General features: G+C 39.3%; 2 protein-coding genes across 2 annotated transcripts in view; one reads left to right on the forward strand and one right to left on the reverse strand.

The window, feature by feature from the left end:
* The window catches only part of c8h2orf76 (chromosome 8 C2orf76 homolog), a 331,828-nt gene that overhangs the window by 278,693 nt on the left and 26,077 nt on the right, over positions 1–27,058 (forward strand). The window lies entirely within an intron of this gene.
* Positions 990–26,572, reverse strand: dbi (diazepam binding inhibitor (GABA receptor modulator, acyl-CoA binding protein)). The gene is made up of 4 exons (XM_028807965.2): positions 26,427–26,572; positions 5,688–5,805; positions 2,846–2,908; positions 990–1,290 (listed from the first exon to the last, which is right to left on the reverse strand). Exons 1-4 carry the CDS (start codon positions 26,433–26,435, stop codon positions 1,211–1,213), a joined length of 270 nt encoding a protein of 89 aa, XP_028663798.1. The 5' UTR covers positions 26,436–26,572; the 3' UTR covers positions 990–1,210.

Below are 27,058 nucleotides of genomic sequence, written 5' to 3' on the forward strand. Positions count from 1 at the left end.
TAAAAACGTAAAAAAATTGAGACATAAGAAGGAATAAAGGTAAAGATATTTTTTTACAATAATTTTTTTCTGTTCCCACAGTACAGTATACAGTATAGTATATTTATGTCCTTTTCCTGTGGCTAAATTGTGTTTTTATGTTCTAGATTATGATTTTGCAAATGTGTTAGGATAGGTAAGTGACTTGGGCTAGGGTGTGTTTCGACTTACACCAAAATTCGGTTTACATCACTGCTGTAGGAACGGAACTGTGTCGTAACCCAAGGACCCCCAGTATTAGAATGTAATGGATTTTATTACATGCATTGCATTTGACATTCCAACAGATGACACAAACATTAACATTGCTTTTACAGATTCCGTATCAAATGGCATGCAGTGAAGACATGCATTGCATTTTTCATTCCAACAGACGGCTCAAACATTTGTAGTAGTAAAAAGTGTTACTACAAATGTTTGTGTTGTGCCATCTGTTGGAAAACCAAATGCAACATAGGTCTGTTGCATGCCATTTGATACGGGATTCGTAAAAGCAGTGTTAATGTTTGTGTCACCTGTTGGAAAGACTGACACATAGCAACCAGACAGACACTTATTATTAAGGTTAGACAGACAGGTGGATTTATAGAATTGTTTAACTTAATCAGTGCTGTTATAATTATTTCCAAAGTAAATAAACGTTTTTGAAAAAATATGCATCTAAAGCTAAAGTAAGAGTTCTTGTCAACGACCAGATGTAGGATATAAACCTGGGAAACTGGGTTTGTGAGGGAGCAGCACTAACCACTGAGCCCTAGATAAAAGCAGTACTAGTTTTACAGAATATCCATCTCTGTTGACAGTCCTGTATAGATGTCAAGGTGTCATGTCAAATACAGGTAAAGGTCATTTTACTGGCCACTTTTACGATTCTGCTTCTTTTAGTATTGCTCACAACATTTTGCTTTGACTTATAACCATCAGTTCCATTGTGAAAAAACTAACAAATATAGAGAACCCTAAAAAATTTTATTCAGCTTGTACAAAACAAGCCACAAATGGTTTTCTTTTTAACAAAATGCATCAAGGGTCTTACTGTAACTACAGTAGAAGAAATATTACACAATCTAAGCATGCATTTTAATTAGTGGGTTACGTATATCCAGTGATTTCACCAAAGTCCACCCCTTTCCGTTCTGAAGCTGGTTCTTTATACGCTCCATTAAGTTATTTACTCTTGCATTCCATATTTCTGTTTTAGTTCTTCCACTTTTTCAATATAAGCCTTCATGGCCTCTTCTTGGTTTTTCCCTGATGAACAAAAAAGATCAAGTTATTAGTTAACAGATTAAACACACAATCTGTACTAAAACAAAAAAAAAAAAAAATCAGTTTAACAGTAAATCATAGATTGTCATCTTTCCTCCCATTTACAATACCATTTTACCAACTGAGAAAATTCTCTTTTCTATTATAACAAAAAGGCACATTGTCCCCTTCTTTCAGCTGCTTCCGTTAGGGGTCGCCACAGCGGATCATGTTCTTCCATATCTTTCTGTCCTCTGTATCTTGTTCTGTTACACCCTTCACCTGCATGTCTTCTCTCACCACATCCATAAACCTCCTCTTAGGTCTTCCTCTTTTCCTCTTGCCTGGTAGCTCTATCTTTAACATCCTTTTCCCAATATACCCAGCATCTCTCCTCTGCATATGTCCAAACCAACGCAATCTCTCCTCTCTGAATTTGTCTCCAAACCATCCCACCTGAGCTGACCCTCTAATGTCCTCATTTCTAATCTTATCCATCCTCGTCACACCCAGTGCAAATCTTAGAATTTTTAACTCTGCCACCTCCAGCTCTGTCTCCTGTGCCACCGTCTCCAGCCCATATAACAAGGCTGGTCTCACTACCATCCTGTAGACCTTCTCTTTCACTCTTGCGGATACCCATCTGTCACAAATCACTCCTGACACTCTTCTCCACCCTGCCTGCACTCTCTTTTTGGCCTCTCTTCCACAATCCCCGTTACTCTGTACTGTTGATCCTAAGTATTTAAACTCATCCACCTTTGCCAACTCTACTCCCTGTATCCTCACCATTCCACAAACTTCCCTCTCATTCACACACATTTATTCTGTCTTGGTGGTCCTACTGACCTTCATTCCTCTCCTCTCATATCTCCACCTCTCCAGGGTCTCCTCAACCTGCTCCCTACTATAGCTACAGATCACAATGTCATCAGCAAACATCATAGTCCACGGGGACTCCTGTCTAATCTCATCTGTCAACCTGTCCATCACCACTGCAAATAAGAAAGGACTTTGAGCCGATCCCTGATGTAATCCCACCACCACGTTGAATGCATCTGTCACTCCTACTGCAGACCTCACCACGGTCACACTTCCCTCATACATATCCTGTACCACTCTTACGTACTTCTCTACCACTCCCGACTTCCTCATACAAGACCACAACTCCTCTCGAGACTACTCTTTCCCATAACTTCATGCTATAGCTCATCAATTTTATCCCCCTGTAGTTACTACAGTTCTGCAACAAATTGTCTCCCTCACAAATAAATTAGCAATGTCAAAATATAATTTGAACTGTGCAAAGTAGTTGCATTATTACAGATCCCAGACAGATTGAAGGGAACGGTGACTGATGTAACCAAGGTGGGAGCACTCCTACTAAATGAGAGTGTACTCATAGCTTATTTTTTTTCTCCTGACTCCATGATCCTAGGTTTGATTTCCAATTTGGGAGCTTTGCGGAGGTTATACATTCTTTTTGGATAGGTGACAGTTCTTCCCCTCCACCCTCCTCTTATCAAAAAAGAGAACATGCAAGCTAAAAATAAGATACCTTCCAAGGCTTTCCAGGCATCCCATTTTGCCTTTCCTTTGAAGTCTAGCATACCTGGACGGGCTGCAAGAAAGAAAGAAAGAAAGAAAGAAAAAGGATCTGTTTCGTGATAATTCTCTAAATACCCAGACACAATTATAGACAATGAGCTTCAAAAATGTAGTAAAAATATGATATAATTTCCATTCAGTATTTATAGAATTTACCTGTAACATTTTGCTTCAACGGTGTTGCTCCTTTTTAATCCTTCCCTTGTGCATTTGAGGTTGCAAACAATTAAATTTCCACCTCCATTACCTTCAGAAACTTACTACGTTGTAGACCTTTACAGTGTCATGGCACATTCATTTTGTTTCAAACTGTGTTTACTTCTGGGTTTTAATGGGCTTCCTTCTGGCCTGCTTTATGAAAAAATCCAAAATAAAAAGCCTAACCTAACTGACTGAAAGAGAGGGTAGAACGGCAACATGAGAAATAGAACTAGACAATTTGTTATAAAATGAAAATATGGAGAAATTCAAAAATAAAAATGGTACTGAGAAAGTCTGATCTTTACTTCATCAATGCATTTGGATCCTAACAAATCAGGTTCCTTTACTTTATCCTGACATATTTAACTTTCAGTTTTAAGTCATTCTGCAGCTTCAGTGGGTGTGTGTGTGTGTGTGTTCTCCACTGATAATTAATGAATATCACCAGGCTAGCACTACTAGCAAAACATTATACAGTTATTTGCTAATTTACAGCCCACCAATTTAAGGCAATTTGTACTTGCAGCTCAGGGCTGTAAGAAAACAATTGGGTAATGTTCTACAAATTGCCAAAACTAACTGCTATAGGCCACAAAGACAGTATGCCTTTTGGTTACCTCATACTCTACATAGAAGCAGCGAGAAAAGTCACGGTGTTGCTGCAGAGAGAGGAGTCTTTCGGCTATCTTACTTCTTTCTGTACCGATTGCTGCAACCAACCAATGACCATAAACTAGTAATAAGTATAAAAAAATGTTCTATATCATTGCAATCATTGAGGTGTAATCTTTGAGCATGACACAGAGCTTATTTTTTTTGTTTTTTTGGAGTCGTGCTTCAGCCAGCTGGCATGTCTTTTTTTGTTTCCAATCTGTGCAGATTGTTTGCAATTTTTCCTTCCATCAAGACAACAGAAAATGCCTTGTAAATAGTAATACATTTTTCTTTTGCTTTTTCACAGGTTCTAATGTTATCCCGATTCTTAAGAGTGCCTTTTAAGGTTCGTTTTCATCAGCACAGCGCCAGATGACTAATTCTTATGCATTCGGCCCACACCACCTTCCCTTGCACAGACCTGGCAAGCAGCCACCAAGACTCAAATATTGGTTTGGGCTACTCAGTACCAACAGTTAAAGTTCGCGTGCTGGTAACTCACACCAGTCCTACAGATGACCTGTACACTTTGTGACCGACATACAGCCAATGACTGTATGGATGCCTCCAATTGCTGTGACAAAGGAAGGTAGTGGACAGGTTTGTTGACTGGTGTGAGCTGAATCAACTGCAGATCAACACCAGTAAAACTAAAGAACTGGTAGTTGATTTAAGAAGATCGCGATTTACAGCCACTCCCCTGTCTATTAGGGGTGCGGAGGTGGAGTACAAGTATCTAGGGGTGCATACGAGCAATAAGCTAGACTGGTCCAGGAACTCGCTGACCATAGGGGCAGAGTGGTGGCTCTGAGGCTAAGGATTTGTGCTGGTATCCAGAAGGTTGCCGGTTCGAATCCCCATCACTGCCAAAAGAGATCCTACTCTGCTGGGCCCTTGAGCAAGACACTTAAACTGTAATTGCTCCAGGGGTGCTGTACAATGGCTGACCCTGCGCTCTGACCCCAAGGGGTATGCGAAAACTAACAAATTCCTAATACAAGAAATTGTATAAGGTGAAATAAAGAACAAAAAAAATAAATAAATATACAAGAAGGGCCAAAGTAGGATGTATTTGCTACGCAAGATCAGATCTTTTAGTGTCAGCAACACTATGCTGCAGATGTTCTAGAACAGCATGGGTGGCCAGTGCCATTTTCTTCGCTGTGGAATGCTGGGGGAGCAGCATGAAAATGCCAGACATCAGGAGACTAAACAAACTAATTGAGAAGGCTGCCTCTGTGGTAGGAGATAAAGTGGACAGCTTGGAAACTGTGGCAGATCAGAGAATGTTGTCTAGGCTCCAGTCTATTATTGAAAATGCTAATCACCCACTTCATAGTGTTGTGGTTGGACAGAGGAGTGTTTTCAGCAGTAGACTGACTGGCATCAAGTGCTCCACTGAACGTCACATGAAATCTTTCCTCCCCACAGCCATCAGACTCTGTACTCCTTTTCCAGTCACTCACCCACACTTTAAGCTATTACCCTTTTTTCTTTATTAGATATCCAGGTACATTTTTTCAAGTACTTGAAATGTGCAACATACCATCTGTTCTTGTGCAATAAATTGTCTACTCTTTACATGAGAATAACCTTATTTGTTCTCAAAATGTGCAATATTAACTTAAGGTGCAACACTCTGTACTTTAGTTTGATACTTCCAATTATTATACTTTATTATATTTACATGATTACTTTTATACGTGCTCAGTGTAGCATGTCCCTTGTCTGTTGTTAAGTTGTAACATAAGTAATTTCCTCAGGATTAATAAAGTTTTCCGATTCTGATTTTTACAGTAAACCACAATGCATTACTAGACACACATGAAAGAAGACATCAAGCCCTCCTTATTATACTGTATTTTTGTATCAAATGTCGGCTGGAGAGAGATCACTAAAAGCAGCATAAGAGCTTCCCCAACAAATCCTTAAGGTACCTGTGTTGACATCTCCGACTGTGGCCTGTTTATACAAGCCATAAACATCTAGCATTTCTTGATCTGTTGGCTGAGCCTTCAGGTTCTTCACTTCCTTGGCCGCTCTATCAAATTCCTCCTAAGAATTTCAGGACAGAAAGATATTAAAATGACATTTAAAACACTTATGGTACATGTAAATCATAAGTAAATGTAAATGTAGTATGGAATGCACAATAAATTGAATTGGCTAAGCACTAGAGCAAGCCTAAAAAGACTCAAAATGAAGTGTTTGATTTATTAAGCCCCCTTCCAATTACCTTATTGGACACACTTGAAATGCCATTGGGATTCTAAGGAGACGGGCACACCATCAAAAGCATGGCAGCAATCGAGCATAAAGAAACAAGCACAGCAACAAATGTAAAGAGTAAAAAAAAAAAAAATGCAGCATTATGTACAATCACTAAAAAAACAAAAGTGTAAATGGCAGTAGCTTTAAGCTTTCGACCTTGTGATGTTGTCCTAGTGGCATAAAGGAGTTGAATGCAAGATGCAGTCTGTTTGAGGATCTCCTATGGAGGAGTCAAAATACAGTCATATAAAAAGTCTGGGAACCCCTCTTAATTCTTTGGATTTTTGTTTCTCATTGGCTGAGCTTTCAAAGTAACAACTTCCTTTTAATATATGACATGCCTTATGGAAACAGTAGTATTTCAGTAGTGACATTAAGTTTATTGGATTAACAGAAAATATGCAATATGCATCATAACAAAATTAGACCGGTGCATAAATGTGGGCACCCCAACAGAGATATGACATTAATTAATATAGTTGAGCCTCCTTTTACCAATATACTGTAACAGCCTCTAGACGCTGTCTTCCTATAGCCTTTGATAATTGTCTGGATTCTGGATGGAGGGTATTGTTGACCATTCTTCCATACAAAATCTCTCCAGTTCAGTTAAATTTGATGGACAGCCTGCTTCAAATCATCCCATAGATTTTCGATGATATTCAAGTCAGGGGACTGTGACGGCCATTCCAGAACATTGTACTTCTCCCTCTGCATGAATGCCTTTGTAGATTTCTAACTGTGTTTTGGGTCATTGTCTTGTTGGAATATCCAACCCCCTGCGTAACTTCAACTTTGTGACTGATGCTTGAACATTATCGTGAAGAATTTGTTGATATTGGATTGAATTCATGCAACCCTCGACTTTAACAAGGGCACTAGTCCCTGAACTAGCCACACAGCATGATGGAACCTCCACCAAATTTGACAGCAGGTCACAGGCGTTTTTCTTTGAATGCGATGTTCTTCATCAGCCATGTAAAGCTCTTTTTGTTATGACCAAATAACTCAATTTTTGTCTCATCAGTCCAAAGCACTTTGTTCCAAAATGAATCTGGCTTGTCTAAATGAGCATTGGCATACAACAAGCGACTCTGTTTGTGGCGTGAGTGCACAAAGGGCTTCTTTCTCATCACCCTGCCATACAGATGTTCTTTGTGTAAATTGTGCTGAATTGTAGAATGATGTACAGATACACCATCTGCAGCAAGATGTTCTTGCAGGTCTTTGGAGGTGATCTGTGGGTTGTCTGTAACCATTCCCACAATCCTGCGCATATGCCACTCCTGTATTTGTCTTGGCCTGCCAGACCTGCTGGATTTAACAGCAACTGTGCCTGTGGCCTTCCATTTCCGGATTCCATTCCTTACAGTTGAAACTGACAGTTTAAACCTCTGAGATGGTTTTTTGAAGCCTTCCCCTAAACCAGGAGACTGAACAATCTTTGTTTTCAGATCTTTTAAGAGTTGCTTTGAGGATCCCATGCTGTCACTCTTCAGAGGAGAGTCAAAGGGAAGGAAGCACAACTTGCAATTGACCACCTTAAATACCTTTATATCTCATGATTGGACACACCTGTCTATGAAGGCTTAAAGAGCTCATCACACCAATTTGGTGTTGCAAGTAATCAGCATTGAGCAGTGACAGGCATTCAAATCAGCAAAATTACAAGGGGACCCATATTTCTGCACAGCCAGTTTTTCACATTTGATTTAATTTCATACAACTAAATACTGCTTCACTAAAAATCTTTGTTCGGAAAACACCGCAGTACTCAGATGTTCCTAGGAAATGAAAGAGATACCACGGTTATCTTTTTTGTTGAAAGGAGAGTCAATTACTTTGCAGGCTGAGAGGGGTTCCCAAACTATTTCATATGAATGTGCTGCTATGAGAATGCAGCAAGTGGAGTTATGAGAAAATACACGCAAACTGAGCAGTCTAAGGGTTAGTTTATACTTCACACTCACAACGCATACGCATCATGGCTGTCACACATTCCCAGAGATCATTTGACGTGTCCTCTGAGCACCGCTTCAGAAATTAACACGATGCGTGCGCAAGCTGCAGTCCCAGCAAAACGTTGGGAGGGGGGGGGCGCAGTGTGATAAATTCAGAGTCTGTTTACTATCTACATGCGACAGAAAGCCGCGTTGATCGGTGATCGATGTGCCTGCGTCGATGTTTGATGAATGGTTCGATGTGGTGAAGCAAGATGCCAACATACAAATGCATTTGTGGTGCTTTTATCTTCAAGTGTCGCATATTCCCCATCGTAATGGCATGGTAACATTTTAAAGGTCTCAGATACCATCTTCTGTGCCGTCTGTGAAAAGGTCTGTTTTGTGATTAAAGTGGATATTTCGGCATTAATCTCGAAATGCCCACTTTAACCTCGCAGTTTATCATTAAAGTAGACCGTCGTAAACGTCACCTTAAAACCGAACCCAATTGTTAATAGCTATGTGCTTCTGGGGCTTCCTCTTGTGCTGACAGCAGCAATAGCCACACAGAACACATTTATGATATGCCAGCGCTCTGCACATTTAGAATCCTTAGATTGCTACTTGATATCACTTTCATGATGAAATGCATTAAAGTATGTACGTTACATTTTACAGATAAGTTGTTAACTTCATTTCAATAATGAATACTGATAATAATTATACATATTGTGGAAGCACAGTCTGCCTCGCAGGGAGTCACGTCCCTGGTGTTCCCTGCCTGGACTTTGCACGATTCCCTGGTGGGTTTCCACAGTGTGCTCCGGCTTTCTTTCAAAGACATGAAGGTTTAGGGATTTGGTGAAGCTAAAATGACGCCATTGTATGTGTGTGTGCTTGTGTTCACCTTGCAATGAGCTGATGCCCCATCTAGGGATTTTGTTTCTGTCTCACGCCCGATGCTTGCTGGAATGGGCGCATCCCCGGATTGATGGATGTAATCATTAAACATCCTTTTCAGAGATATTACAGAAAGGTGTCCTCAGAATTTAATGGATGTTTCAGGCAATTCACAACACAGCAAAGCCGAACCTGTTCTCACCGTGATGATATCTCGCACTGCCAACTGGTGGAATCTTCCAGACTCACGTAAAGTATGCGTGCAAGTATGTACAGTAGGCCGCTTGAATAGCAGTAGCGTCTGCTGGAGCACACGACGTGTCATGTGAAGTATAAACCTGGCCTAAGAGGTAGGAGTCAGGTGACCCAAAGATTCATGAGCAGGACTGAGACAAACTGGCAAAAGGTTGGCAGATGCACAGCCAGGTATGGTCCAAAAATCAGCCCAAGTGTACGTGTAGAAGGTCTTTATATTCTCATCTCAGAGAATATACTCACATATATATCTCACTTGCTATATTAATTCACCTGCATCTTACATTAATACTTAATCATAAATGATTGCTAACATCTTGATATTTAACAGCAACAATATACAGTACTTTATGGATTTTGTAATTATTGAATGAATGCTTAAAAATAAATCAGCAGAGCCATAATACAGAACATAAAATTTCTCTACATTGGCGAGGCAGCTGTTATGCAGACAGTCGGTAATTTTATTCATCTGCCGGCTCAACACTTCACTGCCAAGACATATGGCAGAATATCAGACAGGAATCCAATCCAAGTAGGCTAAAGGGAGAATTGAAATGGCCAAATCGCTCTCATGGATTGAGTCACAAGTGAAGCTTGCGAGCTGAGCTTGAAACAGTTTTATTAGTAATGCAAGTTATAAGCCAAATTTAAAACTATAAATTAAAGAAGGTACTAGAAAAATCATCAGTGCACATTCATATTTACCAGAATTTAATGACATGGGCTCTGTCCAAGACTAAAAATGACCTAATTCTGAGAGAGGAGATTCCAAATATCCATCCATCCATCATCCAACCCGCTACATCCTATCTACAGGGTCACAGGGGGTCCGCTGGAGCCAATCCCAGCCAACACAGGGCGCAAGGCAGGAAACAAACCACCGCAGGGTACACACACACACCCCCACTAGGGACAATTAAGAATCACCAATCCACCTAACCTGCAAATCTTTGGACTGTGGGAGGAAACCCACGCAGACATGGGTAGAACATGCAAACTCCACACAAGGAGGACCCAGGAAGCAAACCCGGGTCTCCTAACTGCGAGGCAGCAGTGCTATCCACTGCACCACCATGCCACCCTCCAAATATCCATAAACTTTTATGTTTAAGATAATTTATTGAGTTTGAGGAGGTATACTTTGCACTATGTTTTGTTTTTGTGATTGTATAGGTCACGGATGTCACTTATTAAAATTAAAAAAAAAAAAAATAATTTTTTTAAATGGTCCTTAAATCGGCGGCACGGTGGCGCAGTGGGTAGCACTGCTGCCTCGCAGTTGGGAGACCTGAGGACCTGGGTTCGCTTCCCAGGTCCTCCCTGCGTGGAGTTTGCATGTTCTCCCCGTGTCTGCGTGGGTTTCCCCCCAACAGTCCAAAGACATGCCGATTAGGTGCACTGGCAATCCGAAATTGTCCCTAGTGTGTGCTTGGTGTGTGGGTGTGTATGTGTGTGTGTCCTGCGGTGGGTTGGCACCCTGCCTGGGATTGGTTCCTGCCTTGTGCCCTGTGTTGGCTGGGATTGGCTCCAGCAGACCCAAGTGACCCTGTGTTCGGATTCAGCTGGTTGGAAAATGGATGGTCCTTAAATCTGCATATCAGTGCTTGTATTTTTAAACAAAACTGTCAGATTGGTTTACAAGAGGCCATATATTTTACTGATTTTATGAGGAAGAAAAAAAAGAAAAAAATAAGAACACCAAATATACAATGTGCTCCTAATGCATGCTCGGCCATCCACAATGCCTAGGCATTCTGACTCATGTGATGGCCCCATTGGAATGAGCACCGGTGCAGGGAATATTCAGAAAGCAAATTACTCTGACCATCTGAAGGATCTGCACAACATGTTGTGAGTTAGCATGCAAGTGCAACGCAGACACACTGGTAAAAATGTAAAGTGAGCGTAGTGAGCATTTGTACCGTATTTCCCCGAAAATAAAACCTACTCTGAAAATAAGCCCTAGCACAATTTTCAGGCTGCTCTGTAATATAAGCCCTACCCAAGATCGTCAGGTGAAAAGTAAGGCACCTAAAGCCAGATTTATACTACACGCGACGTGTGCTCCAGCAGACACTACTGCTACAAAAGCATTGTACTATTTATACCTGCGCGAGTACTTTACGTAAATCTGGAAGATTCCACCAGGTGGCAGTGCGAGATATCATCACGGTGAAAAGACTTCGGCTTCGCTGTGTTGTGTATTGACCGAAACATCCATTAAATTCCAAGGACACCTTGCCACAATATCATTGAAAAGGATGTTTAATGATTACATCCATCAAACCAGGGATGCGCCCATTCCAGCAAGCATCGGGCGCGAGACAGAAACAAAATCCCTGGATGGGGCATCAGCTCAGCGCACGCTGAACACAAGCAGACGCATACACTAATATCATTTTAGCACCACCAAATCCCCAAACCTTCAGGTCTTTGGAAGGAAAACGGAGCACAGTGTGGAAGCCCGCCAGAAAAACAAGCAAACTCCAGGCAGGGAACACCAGCGGCGTGACTCCCTGCAAGACCGCAGCACTACCACTCTGCCACTGTGTCGCCCCACATGTGTAATTATTAACAGCATTCATTATTTAAACGAAGTTAATGAATTACCTGTAAAATGTAACAGACATACTTTAATGCATTTCATTATGAAAGTGATATCAAGTAGAAATCTAAAGATTCTAAATGTGCAGAGAGCTGGAATATCACAAATGTAATGTGTTCTGTGTGGTGATTGCTGCTGTCAGGTCAGGAGGAAGCCCCAGAAGCACGTAGCGATTAACAACTGGGTCAGTTTTAAGATTACATTTACGACGGTCTACTATAATGATAAAGTAAACTACGAGGTTAATGTGGACATTGAGATTAAAGCCAAAATTTCCACTTTAATTGCAAAATAGACCTTTTCACCATATCCTTGATGTTTCTGTCTGAGGCTCAAATACGCTGCTGTACATTCTGATGCTGTTGTGAAGGTGCAAAAAATAAATAAATAAATAAAAGACACAGAAAATGCTATGCGAGACTTTTAAAATGTACCGTGTCATTACGATGGGGAATATGCAACGCTTGAAGATAAAAGCACCACGAATGCATTTGTATGTCGGCATTTTGCTTCACCACATGGAACCATTCATCAAACATCGAAGCATGCACATCGATACCGGAGGATCCTAAAAGCGGTCGGAATGGCAAAAAATTCAGGGTGTGAATGTGCAGAGTTATGATCAGGGCTGTGGAGTCTGCAAAAAATGTAACGACTCCGACTCCTAATAAATTTAAATTGTAATGGAAAAAAAAAATACAAGTTCAAATGTCCCATTTCACAAACAACAGTCTTAATCAAGTACTTCTCTGATGTAAGAATAAAGCCCAGTGCATAGATGTTTTACTACTAGTGTGAAGTTCAGATGAGCTATTATACAACCTGACATTCAAATACTGTAATCTGGATTATGGTACATTACAAAAAGTGTTTTCATTTTATTTCAGACTAGGGGGCTTCGCCCCCTGCCCGCTTCACTCGCCAACCCCCGTGTTTGTTTTTCCGGATACACACTTAAGATTTTTTTTTCTTTGAATTGTTGCTATTTCATTAATTTCACTTTTATTTCAGAACTTCCATAAAAACAATATTTGTAATCTTGCGAGTCCCAATATGCTGAATCTTTTTAATGAGGTCAAGATAGGTTTCTCTGTTTGGAATTTCAGCACAGACAAAATGATCGACATCATCAGCAGTTAATTTTTTTACAAAGTAAAGTTGTGCTATTTTCTTCTCACAGTTCCAAAAGTACGTAAAAAAAAAAGTAAGTGCCTTGAGCATGGGAAAGGCGCTATATAAATAAAATGTATTATTATTATTATTATGATGGTGTTACCAAGGTGATACCCCAGCTTTTCTCTAGGTTTTTGTACAAGGGCTAGACAGAACGTTTTTGACTCCTGGGGTAAATGTAGCTTTTTAAATAAGCAGACAGATAAATATATATACATGAACAAAGTAACCAATAAATGCATGTGCGGTAAACTCAGTTTTGAAATTCTCAAGATTCTTTATTTGTCACATGCATAGTTATACAGGACAACACGCAGTGAAATGCATCCTGATCCGCTTATCAAAAACTGTGCAAAGTTAGAAGAATATCAGTTAGATTAACAAAAAGTCATATAGATTGAAAGGTAACAGTATAGTAGAACATAATAAATAAGTACAATTATGTGAATAAAGTAGAATTAAGTGTTAAGGTGCAATAGTGTAGTAATTATTGTGCAAAACCAAAGTTAGACTGGTGCGTAGTTAAATGAGGCAGTTTGTTTGCGCTACTATGATCTTTACTTTCTTTTTTTATATTTTCTAATTTTTCTACTTTCATATCCTTTAACTTTCTCCACATGTGTATAGCGCCTTTTTTTTTTTTTTGAGCCTTTCTAATTTCACTGGTTTCATAATCTCTAACCTGCTCTGCATGCGTTTAGCGTCGACGTTTGTAAACAACTTTATGAAATTCTACTTTCTTTTACTCATTGTCTTTTAATTCTGAGCCGGATTGGACGTGCTTTTTTTTTCAATTCCACTTGTTCCGGGCTGATAATTACTTTCCTTATTTTCTGAATTTGCACCTCGATTATTCTTTTTTGCTCTTTTTTCTGTCCAACGCATTTGAGTCTCTTTTCTCCGCGCTGCTTTCTTCTTCGCTTAGATGTCGACATTTAATTTATAACATACCTTATATGTTTTATATGCGCTGAGAGCCCTGGATCTGTGTGTGCTCAAATCCTTCACAAGACTGAATATTTTGCTTCCCATTGTCCTATTTGATAGATTGTAAGTAGGGTGTGTCTTTAGTCTCGCGGGTAGACAGAATGACTTCGTCCATTCATTGGTAATTCCATTAAATGCCATCCACTTTCCATTGCACTAACGTATAGAGTATCTAAATATGCTTGAACTTCGTCCTGTGCTTGTTCTTTCGATAAAGTTATGTGTACTCTATTGTGTCCTTTATGAATGTACTTGTAGATGTACTTAATACTCATCACTGATGCACAATACTCGACATTAATATTACAGTCGAATCTTTTTAGTAAATACGGGTTATATGGTACAATCATTGAATTATCGATCATCACAATTTTTTCATCTTTCTTTCCCTGATAAGTGTGTTTTTCGTGACGATTATCTCTTCGGCGATAGTCTGGAAAGCCAGCCATAGTCATATCTGTTGTTTGAACGAAAGCTTTTGGAAATTTTTTTAAATACTTTCCCCCCCCCCCCCCCCCAAAGTCCCAACATGCCGAATCTTTTAAATGAGGCCTGTGAGACATGTGTTTAATGACTTTGTACCATAATTCAGGATAGCTTTCTCTGTTTGGAATTTCAGCACAGACAAAACGGTCGACATCATCAGCAGTTAATAATTTTTTTTGTAAAGTAACCAATAAATGCATGTGAGGTAAACCCCGTTTTTGAAATTCGATTGTGTAAATGTATGCTCGGATTTTCCTGAATACCGTTTCGAGTTCTTTCAATAAAATTAATACTTTCTGATAAAACAATCTACTTACGAAAGTTGGAATATCTTGTGCCAATGTAGCTGGTGGCATTTTTTTCAGGAATCTCCGGATTTCTGGCCATTGTGGATTGCACGTCATTGCAATAAATAAATCTGGCTGACCAATAGTTCTGGATATTGCCATTGCATCATGATATAACTGTTGCAATGCTCTTGGACTACCTTGATATGATGATGGTAATATTACTGCTTTACGTATTTTGAATTTGTCTGAACTACTGATATTTGAATTTTGAACGTGATCAATGAGACCTTGCATATGTTCCGTTCTAAGTTTTGCTTGATTAGATTTAATAAAGAAAAGACGATTAGCTTTGACTTTTAGATACGTATTAATAATGTAATGTTGCATTAGACATTGAGATGACAGAAGTGGGTTAAATACATTGGAACGTATCGCTAATTTTGCCCCGAAGTATTGTGTTGGAGTTACTTGTTTTTCTGAATTCGTGCGTTTCATATTGTATGACCATCCTGTTTCTCCATCTGGGAAAAGCAAGGGAAAGAGTAATGGATCGGAATGTGGTGAATTATTAGACAGAATTGTCGAGTCATGTTCTGCTTTCGGATAAACACGAATATATACTTTTTTTGGGATATTTCCGTCTTTCGAAACTATTATCGCTGATAACTCGTCACATGTTGGTTTATTATATATGCGTGCGTGATCTTTCTGATTCATATAGAAATCCAAGAAAATTTCTTTGTCCGTGTTTTTCAGATAGATTTCGTGTAAAGTGCGATACTTTTGGACATACGGATTTGTATCCATTATCTATATATATGAAATCCCTATGTGCGTCCAGGTGTCCGTGTGTGGGTGTCTTCTAATAAAGTGCGCATGCGCGGGGAACGGTGCGATGCGCGATATTACTGTCAGAGAAAGTTAGAGGCGTTTTACGGAAATACAAACCAGTATTACTGCGAGAGGAAATTAAAAGGTACACAATACAGTGCCGCATATTACAGCCACATACAAGCCAGTATTACTGTCAGAGGAGATTAAAGGCATATTACCGACGCGCACGCCTGTATTACCGCCAGAGAAAATTAAAGGTATATTACGGACGTACAAGCCAGCAGACGTACAAGGCAGTATTACTGTCACAGAAAATTAAAGACACACAATACACGGCGGCAGCCCATGAAGAACGGTCAGCTCAGCAAGTAAACATCAACAAAAGAAAGGCTGAAAGAAAGAAAAATACGACCAACAAAAAGAATGAGGTCAAAGTCCCTTGCCATTTAATATAGACTGTTCCTACTAATGTTTATGCACTACTGTTCTAGCGCCCGTTATTGTAACGGGCTAAATGACTAGTTGGCTGTATAATTTCTAATACGTCCGATCATTTAACTCTTTCGAGTCTATGTTCCATCGCTTCTCCTTGATCATAAATATACACCTGACCGAATTGTGTTTTTTTCGAAATTAAACTTGTCGTTGCTTTAATGGTTGCTGGACCACAGATTTTCATAGCGTATGGTCCATTCTTGTGTATATCTACGTTTTGCGCATTGAATGATGCAAATGCGAAACAATTATTGTAGACTCAAATATTTTGCCTGTAGTGTTTGTGGATTTCACTTTCCCCAAACATCAAATCTTTTAATTCTCTTGGATACACCTCCTCATTGTTTATAAACACTATTTTTCCCTGATGGCAACACGAATTAGACGATCTACAGGTCTCCGACTTGAACCTCAAAGCCTTACAATATTTACATTCTTCTGACATATCACCAATGTCCATATTTGCTCTCTATTCGCATTTCCGTTATTTCTCCAAGTAATAATTTGTCTGTTTGCGCTAATGCGATCTTTAGTTTCTTTGTTTTGACACTTTATTTTTTTCGTTTTCATATTCTGTATTTTGCTCTGCATGTGTTTCGCTCCTCCTTTTTTTTTTGCGTCTTTTGAATTCCACTGTTTTCATTATCTCTCACCTGATGTGTGTTTTTTACCCCCTTGTTTTTTAACATGTTTATGACGTTTTACTTTTTTTTGTACCCATTTTTTTCTCTCCATCGCTTTTGGGTGTCTTTTCTCCACGCTTTTCTTTCTTCTTTGTTTAATCATCAATGTTTCATTTCTACCCTATTCATTTCATTTCTACCGTATTGACCTTATACACTTTATATGCACTGACAGCCCTGGAGCTGTGTGTGCTGCATGACTGCCTTTACACTACTGATTTGTTTTTTTTTAATATTGCTTGTAAGTAGGGTGTGTCTTGCAAGACTCTCGTTCTATATTCCTGTGAAACGCACCATGGCAGGTCTCTTTCGTCTTGCAGGTCTTTAAATTATCTTCCGAGAAGACTATCAGGACAGGGGACAGGATTTCTTTTTATAATAGAGAGATATAACGTGTTTAACAAGTTCATTTGAGAGTAAACAAGTATAATGATGTAGGTGTGTGCTATGGCCTGATGTGTGTTCAGGGGTTCTTGTCTTTTGTTTAAACTGGCCAATATGACAGAGAGTCAGCTTCCTAGCCAGTAGTTCTGTGGTTAAATGACGTGTATGTTGCCTCCTTTAATCAACATAGAAAATACATTAGCATATTAAATACCGAGGAGTCAGTCAGAGTCAGATGTACCAGAAACTAAGGAGTCGGAGGATTTATCTACCAACTCCACAGCCCTGGTTAGGACAATATTTCAGAAGAAGATGACATCACTGTATTTGAATAAATGTAGATTGTTGTACACAAATAAAATAAGATATCCCCTGAAAATAAGCCCTAGTGCATGTTTTGGAGTAAAAATTAAGACCCGGTCTTATTTTCGGGGAAATACGGTATCTTTATACAGTAGTTCAATTTTGACTGTAACATTAAGGCACATGCCCTTAGACACATTCTGCCTTAGGAAACATCATAATGATGTCTGCAGGGAGTAAACTACTCTTAAACATAGAAACAAATTTGAAATGGAAAAGCTATGTCAGAGAACTATAAATTGGAAATAAAAAAAATACACCTGTGGAAATGATTCACTTATGATAAATAAATCAATATACACTCAAGCAACACCTCCAAAATGATTATTCAGCCCTTTACCAGGTAAAATACAAAATTATGTCTATATTGTTTGTCGAACTGATAAATGTCTTGAATGCCACATTTCAAAAACCATTAAATATTTATATTATGCATGTCTTCTAACTGAAACAATGTGAAGGTGGGCTGCTTCTGCCTTTCATATCCAAGGACCCATGTTCAATTCCTGGCTCAGCAACTGTACAGAGGTCACATATTCTTCCAATGACTGTGCAGGCGATTATGGGTTTGTATGACTGTTTGCTTCGATATATGCTGGCTCCTTACCGTATGGGGGGGATGTATGGAAGAACAGAGCAAAATGGTGTGCAGAAAAGCCATTAGGTAACAAATTCTATCTTGAAAACAAGACGTTCAAGTACTAATTCATCATGGAATGTTACTACACCTTATAACACACATCTCTCTCTCTCTCAGCAAATAATTTTATAAAAGCATATTTTGCAAAGCACATCGAAGAAGCTTCCTTTTAAATTCTGAGCAAGCCTAGACATCTAGAAGGAAATCTCTGGTCAGTATTAATAATCTATCATCACTGGTAAGTTAGGAAGAAACAGCTTACACAAACCTTTTGTTTCAGCTATGTTACAGTTTCCACAGAGAAAGATTGTGAAACACATTTAGCAATTTAAGTGCAGGACTGCCAACGTCTACAGTTTGATTGTGTAAAACAAGGTGGGGGTTGGGATGGATAGACAATATGGTCTAGCACAGAGGGGGGAAAAAAAAATGAAACAAAGCCAGTAACACAGCACTTCAGTGATCACAACTACCAGCCTCCAACCCAGAGTCACAATGGCCTATAAGCAGACTTTAGAGACGCCAACCTAATGTTGTGAATAGTAAAATACTGGCATTGTCAAAGCAAACTGCGGTCACAGGAAAATACCAGTGTTAAATTAGACACCGACATGGTTCAAAATGTGCGTGAAATAAATGCAGAACACAAAGAAAGAAAGAAAAGAAGAAAAAAAAAAAACCACAACTTTTTTTTAGAAATCACTGATCCAGCTATAAAATTTATCATATACAGTGGAACTTTGGATTGCAAGCATAATTCGTTCCAGAAAACGTGCTTGTGTTCCAAAGCACTCGTATATCAAAGTGAATTTCCCCATAAGAAATAATGGAAATTCAGATAATTTGTTTCGCAAACCCACAAGTATTTATATAAAAATGATTAATACAAAATCTTCACTCTAACTAATGGGATCCCTGCTATCTGTTGGCTCACTGGAATCCGTTTCTTTTTTTGTGACTTTAACAAGGAAACCTCTCCAACGACAGTTGCTTTTGCCTGAAGAGTCACTACACTTGGACACAAAATTAAAGAAAATGCTCTACGCACTGTAAGTTTTCTAAGCGCTATATAAATGTAATGAATTATTATTATTAAACTCTTTTGGAATTCCACCCTAATGGGACAACACACGAAAGAGCATGGCTCCCAGCGCTGTAGCAGTTCGCCGTAAAAGAGAATCAGAAAAGGATTGTGGTCAAGCTATAAGTGCCTGCCGTCGATGGGTGATGCAAGGAACATTATAAATGCAACAGCACAGTGTTACTCAGCCACTAACCTGGTCACAACCCTGCCTGACTGCTGTGTCTCTGTATAGGAGAGCGGTAGGTCCCGCTACAATAAATAACCGCACTGTTCCCATTTCACACTGAATAAAGCTGGTTTTGCTAAAGCATTGAGATTCAGCCTCGTGTTTTGGGGTGCATGACGGGGACTTGCACGTTACGTTACAGCACACACACATCTGGTCACCATGCTATAGTAAACGGTATACGCTCATACGGATATTGACTATATGAGTGAGGCACGCCAATTGAGAACGAGCATGGGAGACGATTACCCATAATCCCCACGTGATGCTCAGTGGACAAAGCGTATATGTACTACTCTTATTACAAGACCTCGCTCGTTTATCAAGTTAAAATTTATTCAAAATTTTAGCTTGTCTTGCAAAACACTCGCAAACCAACAACAACATTTATTTATATAGCACATTTTCATACAAAAAAGTAGCTCAAAGTGCTTTACATAATGAAGAAAAATAAAAGACAAAATAAGAAATTAAAATATGACATTAGTTAACATAGAAAAAGAGTAAGGTCTGATTGCCAGGGGGGCCAGAAAAAACAAACAAACAAAAAAAAAAAAAAAACTCCAGACGGCTGGATAAAAAAAAATAAAATCTGCAGGGGTTCCAGGCCACGAGACCGCCCAGTCCCCTCTGGGCATTCTACCTAACATAAATAAAATAGCCAAATTACTCTCAATCCAAGGTTTCACTGTACAAACTACAATTCACACTATAGAATTGGTTCTTAACATTTTTGGTCTTGAAATCCAATTTTATCTGCTTTTGGTCAATGACGACCCTAGGTAACATTTTCCCCCTGAAAAACATTTAAAATACAACAATGTGGTCTGTCCTCCCTGTGTAATAAGCTATAATTTTATATAATATCATGCTGAAGAGTAGGGGGAAGGTGGGGTGAGGTTCTCCCTTGGTGTAACGAACACAATGTCAAACAGAGAGTATAATATTCGGGGTCTCCTGAAAGCAGTGTCCACTTTGTTGTAATGAGCATGATGATAAAATTTTAATATGATATGTGCCGCAACACGCATTAGGGAGATGGAATGCATGAGCTACTCAGCTGACTGTAACAAAACCCACTGGTTGGGAGGGAAACACTGCAATATACATGGCATTCTTCAAAAACAGAATTTACTACATTGCAGAATGCAGTCACTTTAGGTTTTTTTCCCCATTGTAATTTAAACTTACTTAGATTGTGGGGAAAAATACTAATCTGTAACAAATCTTCTTGATACATAAAATATGATGTTTGTATGAAAGCGCAGACTGGTCTATATTATTGCCAATGGCAAAGCATTTCTAAAGTATATGAGGACTACAGAGCCGAGAAAAAAGAGGTGTGGAGCCACAATGTGGGCTAACCACGTATAAGGCACAGGGAGACAGGCAGTATCTAATGTAAACTGTGTGACTGCCCAGCTTTGGACTTACCCAAAGCACGCTGGACCCTTGGTAATAGAAACTGGGACGTAGAAATTTCTTCTCTGGTGGGGAGAAGCCAAAAATGTATGCGGAAACTGATAGATACCAACTATATATTAGAGCAATGGCTCCAAAAACAAAGATATTAATCAAGTGTTGTCTCTCTCCTACTCTTACCACATGGAAGGGGAACCGGAGTTTGTTCCGGTGGACAAGTGGATCATCCTAATGCATCACTGAGATGACAAAATAAAAACAGAGATTGTTTAAATATAATATACAGTAGAACTTCTGGTCACGAACGTTTCCAAACACACACAAATCGCGTTATGATCAAAAAGTTTGCCAAAAGTTTGCATCTTTTCACGACCACACGCTCTGGTGGCGAGTTTCCCTACGTGCGTTCGTACGCGCCAATGATTTCCCATTCTCCGTTTCCCATTTTCTTTTGTTTATGTATACAGGGCCTAACAAACCAGCTGATGTTTCAAAAGGAGTTATAATGTTAACTAAGCAGAGGCCTCAAGTGCTGGAAAAGGTGGAAAAACTGTTGCTAGTGTGGCTGAACAAAAAGCAACTTGCAGGGGATAGCGTAAGCGAGCCGATCACATGCACGAAAGCCAGGAAGATTCATGACGATTTGCTGAAAAAAAAATCCTTCTACGAGCGGCGCAGGTGAGGAATTTAAAGCCAGTAAAGGATGGTTTGAAACGTTTTGCAAAAGAAGAGGAATTAAATTTTTTTCCCCTGTGCTTAAAACTCATTAAAAAAAAAAGTTTACAGCGAGCAGGTCATAAGGGTCTAGCACAAACTCTCACAATGTTAGTTTTCTCTGTTGTTGAAGGTTTTCTCAGTGTTATTCAATGTTTTTACATTGAGTTTACTATTACACTGTGCATTCTATGGTATAATTAACTATTTTTGTGCTTAACAAAATATATATATTGTGAGGGATGGCCGGCTACATATTCCGGTCCACACCTCCAGGCCACCAGATGGAGCCCTCCCAGCAGCATGGATGGTCCCCAAATTCCAGCAGGGCGTGATGGACATTGTAGTTTTTACAAACAACCCTGCTGGATACCATGGGGACCACCAGGAGTCGCTGTAGGGAGGCTCACAGAGTGCTACGTGCCCTATAACCCGGAAGTGCGTCATGATCACACGATCGGAAGGAACGACGTGCTTCCGGGTTGAAGAAAAGGTCTTTTAATCTGACCCGGAAGTGATGAGGACTTATGGATTGTTGGGATGGAACCACTTCCGGGTCAGGGACTATAAAGGACTCTGGGAAACCCCAGACGAGTGAGCTGAGCTGGGAGGAAGGGTGGCTAAGTGTCTGGGAGAAGAGGAGTGAGAATAGTGTATTGGTGTTGGATTATTGTATGAGTAGTGTGGAGTGGAGGGTGCTTGGTGCACAGTATTTTAATAAAAAGAAGAGTTATACTTTTACCTGGTGTTTGGAGTGGTACCTGAGGGTTCAAGAGGTCGATAACAACCTCTACTGCTACAATATTTACATACAGTTCATACAGTCTGGAACGGATTAATTGTATTTACATACAATCTTATGGGGAAATTACATTCGGGTCGCAACCAAATTGGGTCGCATCCAGAGTTTTGGAACGAATTATGGTTGTGACCAGAGGTACCACTGTATGACTACTCAGAGCATTTGACTTTGTTATAGACCTTGGATTCAGTGGTCAAAGTGTACTTATCTATCCATGCTCTAGTCGTGCTGGGATACTTCATTGTTCATATGGTGAATGATGGGGATACCTGGAAGGGAGCGAGTGGGAGACAAAAAGGCAATTGGGAACACAAGGTTAGGCTTGGTGCTAGAATATCTTGAGTCGAAGGTCAATGAATGACCCTGTAGTCATGCCTGTCCAATCTAAGACAATATGGTATGGACATTTAGGTAAAGAAAGTTGTTAAATTGTTAACGGATCAACCACTTAGTAGAAAGCTAGTTCATGTTGATAGACTTGGAGAAACCAAAAGGAACACTGTGCCAGACCACGGTTCTGAAGTAGAAGCAAATTCCACAGACAAAACTGTTGATATGCTGGACAGTCTACATTCCTGTCCTCGCCTATGGCCAGAAGCTTTATGTTGCGATTGAAAGAACAGAGCTGCAAGTACAAGTAGCAGAAGTGAGGAATTTCTAGCCTCAGTCACTATAACATCGTAAGGAGCTTGTTAGTATACGAGGACACTGGAGAAGAACCGTCTGTGTCATATATTTGGTGGTCCGAGCATGTAAACAGGATGAGCTCCCCCTTGAACCCCAGTGTAGGAGTACTAGACAAAGCCCACTGAAAGATGACTAAAGGGCAGACCCAGAATCTCATTTTTTTTTTGATTTTATTAAAATCAAATAGCATTCCATACAAATAACTTAATTTTTTTTTTTTGTAAAATAAGGTTCGAAACAAATCAACCCCCACCCCTGAGAAAGAGAGCTAGGCCAGCAAAATAAAAGCTTAGTAAAAATAAGTAAAAAATTAATTAATGAATAAAGATAAATTGAGTAACTGAGGGGAGAGAACCTACGTTACCAATTTAAATGCTTATTCTAAAATGTTATTGATTAGATCCTGCCAGGTTTTGATAAAGTTCTGCACAGATCCTCTAAGTGCGAATTAAATTTTTTCTAGTTTCAAATAGTATATAACATCAGTTACCCACTGACTTAGAAATAGGAGAGTTAGGATTCTTCCAGTTGATCAAGATACGTCTACATGCCAATAGAATATCTTTCAATTCATGGGAAATGTTTTTTGGGGCCTGGTCTGTGTGCCACAACTGTGGTCTTACAAGAAAAAGCGTAAAGAAAGTGATAATGGAATGAGGATTTCCTAATTAGACATCTCATGTGGGAAAACATTAACTGTAGCACAACCTAAATTACAAAAGTGCGCTTTACGATCCAATTATCTACCCATATTTGAATATAACTTCTTCTGTGAAATAACATTCAATTACACAGGCCTTGTGAAACTGCTCTCTAAGCATTAGACAACATGCTTATCCAAAAATACTATTCATACTGGGACTCTGACTGCATGATACAATATACCCCATGATATGAAATTTTCATGAAAGAAAAAAAAATTTACTGACCCAACGGAGTTGAGTCATTTCTGGAGTTTATGGGATTTGAACAGGCAACCTTCCGATTACCAGTGCAGATCCCTACCTCAGAGCCACCATTCCACCCATGTATGTATTTGTAAGCTTTGTTAAAAATATTCTTAAATATTAATAAAACATTTAACAAAAGATGTTATTGCATGTGGGCAGCAGTAAGAAGACTTGGGTTCGCTTCCTGGGTCCTCCCTGTGTGGAGTTTGCATGTTCTCCCCGTGTCTGCATGGGTTTCCTCCCACAGTCCAAAGACATGCAGATTTAAATTGTCCCTAGTGTGTGTGCGCGTGTGTCCTGCCCAGGGTTTGTTCCTGCCTTGCGACCTGTGCTGGCTGGGATTGGCTCCAGCAGACCCCAGTGACCCTGTGTTAGGATATAGCGGGTTGGAGAATGACTGACTGACTGTTATTGCATGTTGATTTGCACATATGTCTTCTAAACATGGCAATAAAGACCCTATAAACCTATTTACAGTATAACATTACTGCAGCTTGAAACTAGTCCAGTCTAAATTAATCTTTTTTATCCCCCCTTGGAATTAACAGCAAAACGTTGTTCCAGCAATGGCTTTCCATTTATTTCCTCATTAAAAATGCTTAACTGACCCATTAACTGTGGGTCCTAACTTGATCTGTATAAAAAAAATAATTAATCTCACAATTACATTTTTTAATTCAAAATTAACTGCATATTAATCAGATTATGTATCTCATACAAGCATATTAATCTTTTTCTACGAATCAGAAACAAGTCTCTAATTTCTAATACAATTCAGTTTTAATAACCATTTCCTTATGCATATTATATTGTTCCAGTATGTTTACTGATCAGTTTTATGTAAAAGAATTACACTGTAAATGAATAAAGAGTGAAGCACTAATCAGACAAAATCTCAAAAGTTATTTTTTTTTTGAGCCACATCACAATGCAAATTACTTGGATTGGTTCTGTTAATAATCATGTCTTTTAAAAGGATAGGATAATGAAAAAATAAGACATTTCTGATTTTCTGACAATTTATTTAGCCAGTTGCTTAAGCACGCCAGTCGTTGATGGGATGCTCTATTTATATTATTATTATTTATATATATATACAGTATATATATATATATATATATATATATATATATATATATATATATATATATATATATATATATATATATATGGATACAGAAAACAAATGTTCATATGGAGCCAGTGCCCTGTAACGTTACATTTAAAGTTAAATTTACCTTACAAAAAAGGAATATCTTATAATGTTATATTTCTTTTCAAGAAGAAAAATAGCGTCAACACTCTGCATGATGCCGACATCTCTCTGCTGCGAAAATATCCCCTGCGGTTGAAACACTCACTGGGTACAGACGTCTCAGGGACGGACTACGATTGGACCATAAAAGCAAAAATGTACAATGAAGATGCTTTCTTTCGCCAGCATGCTAGAGGACTACGGAGAGCAATGCAAGATTCACAGCTGCATAATCCCAACCCATTGCTGTAATAGACCTCTATTTCTGAATGGATACCAGTAAAACGGAGGCAGCTGTACTGATGTCTCGAGTACCAGTTCTCACACTCTGATAATGCAACGTAATAAATAAAGCTTTTTGTTCCCAGCATTTGTTTGAATAGATCGGGAGGACCGTTGAAGATGTGCATTTATGAAATAATGTTTTCATTTGCCGTATTCATCCGAGGATGCAAATCACTAAGGTAAGTGTGCGAGCGAAACACGTAACCGGCAGCCCCACCCCACTTTTAATTACGGTGATGCCACGATGCTGCTTATTCCCTAACAAATTCTTCGGAATTTCTGTTCCACCTTAAAAATTTGCTACAGCGCGTGTATGACAACTTTCACCTTCACATCAATATGCAGATTGTGAATAACGGTTCTATTTGGAATGTCATTCCTTATTTCTAATTTTCAAACAGATTTTTTTTTAATTCACCGTTTTCGACGAAAGCCGTTTTCGATTGTAATTCTGTTTTATGACCCTCATGGTAACGTGACAAAACGCATGCGACAAGGCCACGTTTCGAGTTAGCACCATTTTGTATCGCGAACTTCGCTGCAACGAAAATTTTATCTTAAAGCCTGCGGCTCGCCTCTGGGAAAAAATGCAATCAAAGGCTACAGTCAATCCGTGTGCACATTAAAACTGCTTCATTCCATTCTTCCGCTCTTCCATTTTTCTTGATTGATTTGCCAAGATTATTTCCTCAAGGCTTTGGAATCTAAACCAACGCGTAAAGGTGCGAAGTCGGCATTATCGACGAGCACACCCCCACTCACCACTCCCCACAAACGTTTATTACAACACATCCACCGACGCTCATTCATCTGTCATTGACAGCCCGTCTACACTCAACAAGACAATACACGCCGCCACGCGTGTATCGAATCAGACGCCAAAAGGCAGCAAAGCTACTACTTTTTTAGCGATTTAAAATTACGTTTGATTTAAATTACCTGAGACATTATGACCGGCGTAGACTTCACGTCCAAATATGCTTTAAGCTCTCTTTCATTTACTTTCTTCCTTGCACGCTACTGGACTATGGACTGTTGCAACCGGGAAATTTTGAGCAAGAGGGCGGGAATTCACTTTTAAGTCTCCTCATTGGCGAACGCAAGGAAACATCAGCCCCCTCACCTGAGTCAGAGTAGCCAATGAGAGTGGAAGGAAGGGCGCGCGGAACAAGGCGGAAAAGGTCAGAGGACTGAATCCAAAAAAGGAGACGATCTTTCTGTTGCACCAACTCAAGAAACTGAATACGCTTATTATATTAGTGTATCCGTATTTAGTTTTGGACCGATTTAACGAATTGCTTTTGTGGTAAAACAGCTCACTATATATGTTCCTGCATATGTTAATTTCAATTTAAAATCTAGAAGTTACTCAATACATTTTTCATTTCATCTTCTCAACCTCTTCTCCAGTTGTGCACTTCTAACTTTGTGGCAAAAGTCTGGAGAAGGTCATTCTCTGTCCCAGCATTACTGTACCCCTCTGCACAAATCCAGGTCCATAAACATTTGGAGGGACTCAGGTGGCCTGCACAGAGCCATGACGTCAACCCTATTAAATAACTTTGGGATGA

This window comes from Erpetoichthys calabaricus, chromosome 8 (assembly GCF_900747795.2).
Source record: "Erpetoichthys calabaricus chromosome 8, fErpCal1.3, whole genome shotgun sequence".
NCBI lineage: Eukaryota > Metazoa > Chordata > Cladistia > Polypteriformes > Polypteridae > Erpetoichthys > Erpetoichthys calabaricus.

Bases quoted from the DNA above. Each gene is read 5' to 3' on its own strand.
- dbi (XM_028807965.2), bottom strand. The intron at 2,909-5,687 runs GTACCTTAAGGA...TCTTTCTTGCAG, and splicing joins AGTCGGAGATGTCAACACAG to CCCGTCCAGGTATGCTAGAC. The intron at 1,291-2,845 runs GTATCTTATTTT...TTTGTTCATCAG, and splicing joins TGCCTGGAAAGCCTTGGAAG to GGAAAAACCAAGAAGAGGCC.